This window comes from Mytilus edulis, chromosome 13 (genome assembly GCF_963676685.1).
Source record: "Mytilus edulis chromosome 13, xbMytEdul2.2, whole genome shotgun sequence".
NCBI lineage: Eukaryota > Metazoa > Mollusca > Bivalvia > Mytilida > Mytilidae > Mytilus > Mytilus edulis.
In genome coordinates this window covers 1,072,347-1,081,232 of record NC_092356.1, presented here as the reverse complement: position 1 = coordinate 1,081,232, position 8,886 = coordinate 1,072,347, and the positions used below count along the sequence as shown (strand labels likewise).

The window sequence follows — 8,886 nt, the reverse complement described above, 5'->3', positions numbered from 1 at the left end:
AAATGATGCTTTACACCCCCTATAAAGTTCTCGTTTTGAATTGGTTTACATACCAGGAAAATGTAGATGCACCTTACACTTTATAACCCATATAAAATCATTTGAATGATGATGCTTTGCTACCTAGACAAAGAAACGCATTTGCGGATAAATTTACATCATAGAAAAATACATGGCAAAGGTTTCCATTTGCAGAGGTATACAAATACATAAGTTTGCAAAAGTTTTGCGACAGTCATAAATATATATAAATTCTTAACTGCAAAATGGTTTGATTAGGTGTTAATATATTTTATAAACCGCGGTCTCTCATAACCGCCCATAGGAGGGTATAGCACAAGAAATATTAATATTTACAACATGTAAAGACAAGATAAACTAAATGCAGCGGTTTATAAATATATGTAAATGTCGGTCTCTGAATACATTTACATAACATTTGCATACCTCTTCAAATCCGGGATTTCGTGTAGTGTGAACAGATTTTAAAGAGATCGGTTATTGACTTTATTTCTATAAAAGACACAGATAAGAAAATGTGGTATGAGTGCTAATGAAACTACTCTTTATCCAGTTCACAATTGAAGATGAACCCAGAAAAGCGCCTCGGACGCACTAAATTATTAAACGTGTTGTTTTTTTGTTTTTTTTAAATTACAGTACTGGGTCGATACCTCTGCTGGTAGACAATCAGTCCCCGAGGGTAGCATCAGCTCAGTAGTCAGTACTACGTACGGTACAGGCATGATTATAACAAACCTTTCTAAAATTGGCCGTTGATAAATTTTGAAATAATAAAGAAACTAAGGTTTCAACTCTCTCCAGTTTACCTTAGATGGATTAGGCTTTATTTAGGTATTTTTAGTTATATACTTCTTCAACTGGTTTGGTATTTATACAGCATCGGCTTTAATTAGGTATTTTTTGTTATATACTTCTTCAACTGTTTCGGTATTTATACATCATCGGCTTTCTAATATTTGGCTCTGAATGTCACTGATAAAAGTAAATCTAGAAATGCGCTTAGGACTCATTAAATAATTAAACATGTTGTTTTCAGTTTTTGTATATGTAGAAAAAATTAAATCAGTTTGCTTGATACTTATACAAGATTGAGTAATTGTATAATAAGGAGTATACATCAATGAGACAGTTTTCACCAAGAAATGAAATACACATAAAATTGATGTTGTGTGTGTAGCCTGGCCATTTGGGTTCGTACTGTTGTACAGCTCTTTGTTTTTGGTGATTTTTCATTTTTCTATGCCATTAGAATATCAGCATGTTTTTGACTTATGAGCCTCAATATGTTCTTGGTGTCTTTCGCCTCTCTGGTAAGTTTAAGATCAACTTATGCTTCAGATACTATTTTTTAAAGTGACTATCTTTCTGACAATAAACTCATCATAGATACAAGAATTAAATTTTGTATTAACGTAAAACGCACATTTCGTCTACCAAAGACTCATCAGTGACGCTGGATTCCCAAACAAATAAAAAGGTCAAATAAAATACGAAGTTGAACATTGTTGAAGAGCATGAAATCCAAAATTCCTAAAAGTTGTGCCAAATACAGCTAGGGTAAACTATTTCCGAGGTAGAAAAGACTTAGTATTTCAAAACTTCAAAAGACAAATGAGAGTTCTAATAAGCAAACAGTTCTACATCAGAAAGTTTGATATGTTTATCAAAAGGATCATTCGTTGAATACACTAGCAATGTTGTGTGTTCCCTGTTTTAGGTACAATTAATTTGGATATAACTTGAACTACTCAAAATCAAATTATAACTTGGTGTTAAGATATCCACAACCTGTTATAATATATTTTAATTTCCCAATTTATCACACCTAGAGCAGTTCTCTATTTTTTTCATTCATTGTCGCATATCGAGCTTTTTTGATAAGTTGGTTTACATTTTCCTGTCATGAGTCTGATGTTGTAGTTTTCGTTTGTTGATGTGGTTCATAAGTGTTTCTCGTTTCTTGTTTTTTTTTAATAGATTAGACCGTTGGTTTTCCCGTTTGAATAGTTTTACACTTATCTAGTAACTTTTTGGATCTTTTTTTAGCGTGTGGTTCGGTGTGAGCCAAGGCTTCGTGTTACTGAGATTTCTGTCAATGACATTTTAGATATTTTGAACTTTTCTTCTTTGGATGATTTCCCATATTACATACAATGGGAAAAGGGGTCTGTGCAGTCAGTAAGTGACCTTATTATTCGTGAAAATATGATTTTTTTTATAAATTTGAGCAAGTACAAACCAACAATTTTATTAAATATTATGGTCTGATATCTCTAAATCTCTAACACTATTAAAACATGCCTTAAAGAAAACTGTCTAAATCAAGATTTAGATAAGTCTAACACTGGTGATACTTTCTTTTAAAAGATCAGGTGTAATAACATTAACGGTACCAATTTTCCTGAACCAGATGCGTAACATGTGTAAGCGAAAGCTAAATTTGTATATGAAAACTGAGTAGATGCAGTTATTCAACTTCCAACAATCAAATTTTTGAAATGGGAAGAACTGTTACTTATTGATACTACAGAATGGTCAGAATATTTCATGAAAACAAAAAAGTGTTGTAGAGATGCTTATTTAAAAACCTTTCAATTATAATTTTTTGCATAGGAGTATAGCAACTAATACCTTTTGTTCAAAATCAAATTAAAAAAAACAAGGTTATATACATTTTGTAAACTTGGAGAAGAAACCATTGAACACCTGTTTTTGAATGCCCAATAACATTTCAATTGTGGCAGTCTTTTTCCAATATTGTGAAACTTTTTTTGTAAACTTTGATCTCAACAAAGAGACTGTGTTTCTTGGTTGCAAACATGAAAGTTTGTTATATAATCTGCTAATCATAATTACAAAGAATTATTTATATAAGTGTTTTTTTCCTTCATTTTATCTATGTTTAGTTAAGAGAAAAGAGATAATAAATAAACTATGAGCAAATTTATTTCTTTAAAAAAAATTCTATTAAAAAGTAAGTCATGCTACATATTGTAGAAAATCAGATGAGTGAAAGTATTAGTGTTGTATGTGAGCAATTCACACACACACACACACACACACACAGAGAGAGAGAGAGAGAGAGATAAATCAAATACAATTTATATGTAACCTAAAATATTCTTATACATTTTGTATATTGCTTTTTTTCATCTTCTGTATTATTTACCCCTTTCCTTGGGAGTATACGGGCATCTTTACTTACTAACATGAACTTAGTCTAAGACAGTATTAAGATATTTCACTTACACTCATACTCTTTTTTTTGTTAAAATAAGAATGTAACGTCTTTTTACCTTGTTCGTCATGTATTTAGTACTAAGACCAACCCATGCTGATAACTTGTCTTGTTCTTAGGACTATTTCGTACATTTATTGACGAGAACAAGAAAAATCGAAATTCATATTACAAAGCAATAACTGAAAGGTGAGATGCAACCGAGGACACTTAAAATCTTAAGTGGTTGACTCAGTTGAAATGCAACAATAATTGAGTAAATTTTGAATGACGAAACTTTTTGTCAAGGTTTCCAACAATTTTCAACATGCGAGTTAGAAGAAATTGGAGGGCCTATACATGCTATATATGAACAGAAAGACTTTTTGTGGTGTTCAGGTCAGATCAGGTTTTTTATTCTTCTATAGCATATGATATAATTTTAGTCGGTATCTATAAGTATGAAATAACAACATTTGGCTATAGAAGATTAAATAAACAAAATGATATTCGAGTCGTTCTTTCGAGATGTTGTATCTATCGCACTGCACAAAAACAATTATACTGTTAAAATGAGACATTTCAGATACGTTTTTGTAATACAGAAAAGATGAAAATAGGAGCTCTTATAACGGATGGATTTCCTTTTATGCGTGTATTAAAATGGTGTCATTCATTTTAACCTTTACTTCTAATTGTATTTAAATGGGAAGAAAACAAAGACCATCGTTTTACTTCACATAATTTCCTGACCTTGTATTGTATGCAATATAACTTCGTCCTGTTAAAATATAAAAATATTAAAACTTTAAATAAACAGATATGGGTTGTTTAAAACACATAATTAGCATACAATCAAGCATGTCTGTTTGAAAAAATGATGTAACATTGTTTTTTAATAACAACCGGTGGTAACTTGTAATCTAGAATTTGTATAAATGAAAGTAAAACTTCAAAAATGGGTATCGGCCGAAGCACTTTTCTGGAGTTTCCTGCACCATAAACACCAATTTCAAAAAAGAAAGACATAAGATTAGAGCAATGAAATGGTAAGTGTTTTCAAGGATGTGGTCATTTTTATAAATTTCCTGTATACAAAACTTTGAATTTTTCGAAAAACTAAGGATTTTCTTATCCCAGGCATAGATTACCTTACCCGTATTTGGCACAACTTTTTGGAATTTTGGATCCTCAGTGCTCTTCAACTTTATACTGGTTTGGCTTTATAAATATTTTGATATGTGCGTCACTGATGAGTCTTATGTAGACGAAACGCGCGTATGGCATACTAAATTATAATCCTGGTACCTTTGATAACTATTTCAAAATTATGACTTTTGTGCTAATTTGAGTAAACAGGTTAAATAATCTCGATAATTTGTTCATAAACTCTTGTGGGATGTCACCTCATAAAATGCCAAACTCATATTTTTGACCTAAAACGCCATTTCAATTTTATAGGTTTTTTTTATAAAATTACATGTATATATATAAGCGTTTACCGATAATGATATTTTACACAGTCATATGATCGTCTGTAATAAGATTTTTAAATACATTTTTGTTAAGTTAAATTGTTGCTCATACCTGTAAGCACATCTAGTCGTATTTTAATGTCATTGGTTTCTTTTATTCCTTTCGTTAATATAGTGGTCATAATATCTATAGTACCACCGTGCAGGTTTTTAATGTTTACTTTATTTGCATACGCTTTAGACTGACAATGCATTTGTACAATGAAACAACAATTGTTGAATAGCATCAATTAAAAAAGCAATAACGACACTGTCCTTCATTAACGTTTCATTGCTTGATCTAAACATTTCCAGAAAATGTTATTTTCATTTAATATGTCTGTTTTGCGAATATGATCGTTGGCGTCCAATGACATCATTTGAAGAACACATTGCGGTATTTCTGTTTTGGTTACATTTTCCAGGTTTATAACAATTATTCTCGCTTGTAATCCAAGGAAATGTTCAATTCCTACAGTTGCTTCGTAGTATGCCCAATCATTGTTAACAAACTCTTTTGAAATCACTAAGATTATCTTTTTGCATTTTGGAATAGAATTGTTTAAAGCAAAAAGTCTATGTTCTCCAGCAAGAACATCTCCTCTATCTAACAAAAGAAGTTTGAAATTTCGTCTCTCTTCGAGAAATATGCGCAAAGGTCCATACACCCATTCATAGTCCCCATCGCAATAAGCTACATATGCATCATATTCAAGTTTTTCTTCTTTTGACTTCAGGAAAAGTGGATTGGCCATTCCGATAAATAAACAAAAGTATTGTAGGTGCAATTTGTAACGATATCCAACTAGAATGAAGAAAAGAAGCACACCGAACAATGTTACTGAAAAAATAACCCATACTGTCGTTATACATCTTATTCTAAAAACTCGCAAGTGATTGTAGACAGCATTTGTTGTTGTAATATTTCCATCGTTTCCGACACACGAATAACTACCATTGCTGTCAAGTTTCACTTTAGTAGTAAATAACCATTCTACAAAATCTAATGAAGCACAAGTACAAACAAGAGGGTTGCCATCTAATAAGACTGTCATTGTTCTATTTGATTTTCTGAAAAGCACTTCAATGGCGTCGGTTTCTTTTGTTGTCAAGTAGGCTATCTTGTTATTTCTGATGTTAAGGAAACTTAGACGGTTGAAGTCTTCTAAATTCAAGGGAACACTTGTGAATAAATTTCCTTCAAGTATCACAGATTGCACACTGTCTAATTGACTTTTAAATGTTGAAGTTCTGAATTGGTCTTCAAATGCATTTCTTGAAAAGTCTATATACTGCAAACGTTTGAGTCCATGGATGAATTTACTGTGATGATCAAATTTTAGGCCAATACTTAGTGAAGAACTTTGCATTATCAACTGTTCCAAATTGACGGCAGATTGTAGAAGGTATGGATTTAAAACACCACATTTGAAATGTGAAACATTAAGTATTAACACGTTCTGAAATCCCCTCACTGTGTAATTGCAGTCTACAAGTGATGAGTATGACAGGTCAACGATTTCCAATCGTTTTATACCCTTGAAAGTTATACTGTTTATCGGATCATTTCGTCCGATTATAAATGATGCATTTAGAAATTCGAGTGAAGAAGGTAGTCTGATAGACCAATTTGATCGAGTATCGAATATAGCTCTGTTATCCAGCGTTCTTGTGCCATTAGTGTTTTGTTCTCGAATGTTTTCAATGGATCGACTAGATATCTCAGAAATGTCTATTCTTTTGATATTAATAAAGAAATTAAAATATAATACAATAAGATCCTGATGATAATCAAAGTCATTGTAATTTAAGTTCAAAGATTCAAGACAATGTTTGTATTTCATTTTCTGAAAGGCATTTGCATCTATCCTCCTAATGCCATTCCAACCCAAAGATAATCTTTTTACGCAAATGTTACCGATATATGCAAATAGATCAGCCGAAATAACATATTCACCATAATTTTTAAAATTATTGCTCAAATCTAATTCATTCATTTGTCGATTTTGAAACACGTGCAAAGCTGGTAATGTTTTTGATAATTTAAGAAAATTTTGATTTGGAATAATAAGACTAGAAAGTAATTCTAACGGTGCAAAAGCATCGATTTCTATCACACGTAAATGACCATTGATATTTAATTGCTTTAATGGCGTCCTTTTGAATGATTGAAATGTAAAGTTATGTATAACAACACTCTGATATTCAACTTCGAAGTAGTTTAGATTTTTCATGGCAGAAAATATCTCAGAAAATGTTCCATTTGATGGGCCATCATCACAAACCAATGCTGTAATTCTGCAAACATCAGACCAGGACTCTCTTGGATACGTTGACAGCAAAATATGTGAAATGGAAAGAACTCTTAGCTCAGTTAATGGTGCAAGAACGTTACTTTGAAATTTTTTCAATGGATTATTTAAAAATTTCAGGTTTTTTAATTGTGTCAAATTATTGAAAGCTGATTGGTCGATTGACGTTATATTACAGTCACTTATATCTAGAAAGCTGAGTTGTGTATATCTAGTAAATGTTTCCTTACCTAAAAGGTCAAGGTCATTGTTAGCCAGATATAACTCTGATGTATTTCGTGGACATTCTGTTGGTATAAATGTTAGATCCCTCGAACTACAATCACATCTCATTCCGTTCATACTTAATGAAATATTACAATGTCCAGAATAAAACGAAAAAGTACAATTTACACAAAGAAAGAATAAACATAGAATTGTCAACATTTTGGTAAAATTATTGTGCAGATCTTTAAAATTTAATCTGATTCCTGAATATATCACCACGAGATGAATAAAACACAGTATCATTAAATATCTTCTGATCGGTTTTTTATCATTTCAAATGAAGTCAGGCAATACGTAAACATTTAAATATAAATCTGTAAAACTTATACCTTAAGTTCATTGTGCTAAAGAGCTATTGTTACCAATATTTTAATTGTTTAATTGTTAAATAAAAGGTTTACAATCAAAACAGGAAGTTTCGCACTACTGCGTCCAAATTGAATGTAAATCCCCACTACATATAACAATACATCCATATGATGTCGTCAGTTGCTTAATTAATATCTAATTATATGATGAAATAGATAAAAATAGATTCAAATTATTTTTTTTAATCATCACTGGGTTTTTACTTACATGTGCAACACGACGGGAGCACCTAAGATCAACCCCGTTTTTATAAGGATGTTGTTGCGTGTTTTTGGTTGTTTTTTTTTTTTGTTATTTTTTTAGGAGGGGTCTTTTTACTTCTTTTTTTCATGATGTTATTTACTCTTTTGCCTTCGAAAGTTAATTTTTTTATCTCTTTTACAGACAGAGATATATGTTACAATAATTCTGATGAAATGAATGAATTATTTTTGACATGCGACAAACGGACTGAAAAAACATCACCATCACCGACTACAGTAGTAGAGCTTAAATCAATCTTTTGAGACCCGTGAGTTACAAGTATAACTAGCATCTATATGAGTCTGATCTATAACAATAGTTGTCCAATAGAACACAGTCGAAAGCCTCACTCATCTTTTCACTATCAAATCTTTTTGAATTATGTCTTTGTGTTTATTTGATTTGGAATTACACGTGAGAACATTGCATGTATGTTACATTATAATACGTTATTTTGGTTGGCTTACAGCAATCTCAAGACATTCTAAAATTAACATTCATTTCAAAATTAAATCTAACATCCATGAGAACACGAACAGGTAAATAAAGAAAATAGAAAGTTGATAGATCGTGTTTTTGTGATCCTAGCAAAAATGTAATTATAGATATTGGATGTTTCTTTAAGAAATTTATAGAGTTGTAAAGGCGTTGATCGTGCGCATGCGTTTAGAATGACGCACAACAAAATGCACTTCGGTCAACGCGTTTACACCCCAAAGATTTCCTACAAGAAACATTTAGTTCTTAAATTTAGAGATGATTGTTAAGAAATTTAAAAAAAACCTCGCAGATGCTACTAAAATGTGAGCAATACCTGGCTCCCGTTGTGTTTCTTACGTCAGGACAAAAACGTTATTACTTTCATTCGATGATGCCATAGTCGACACTTTTGGATGAAAGAGCATTGATGATGTTGCGCCAGTCATAAATATTAAAAAAA

The 8,886-nt window shown here is 31.4% G+C and overlaps 1 protein-coding gene across 1 annotated transcript; it reads right to left on the bottom strand.

The window, feature by feature from the left end:
* Positions 1-4,226: 4,226 nt before the first annotated feature.
* LOC139501431 (toll-like receptor 4) lies at positions 4,227-7,570 on the bottom strand. The gene has a single exon (XM_071290513.1). The coding sequence runs from the start codon at positions 7,491-7,493 to the stop codon at positions 5,037-5,039; it is 2,457 nt and encodes an 818-aa protein (XP_071146614.1). The 5' UTR covers positions 7,494-7,570; the 3' UTR covers positions 4,227-5,036.
* Positions 7,571-8,886: the final 1,316 nt, after the last annotated feature.

What these genes read in the sequence shown, in the direction of transcription:
- LOC139501431 (XM_071290513.1), bottom strand. Translation starts at nt 7,493, where the DNA reads ATGTTGACAATTCTATGTTTATTCTTTCTTTGTGTAAATTGTACTTTT.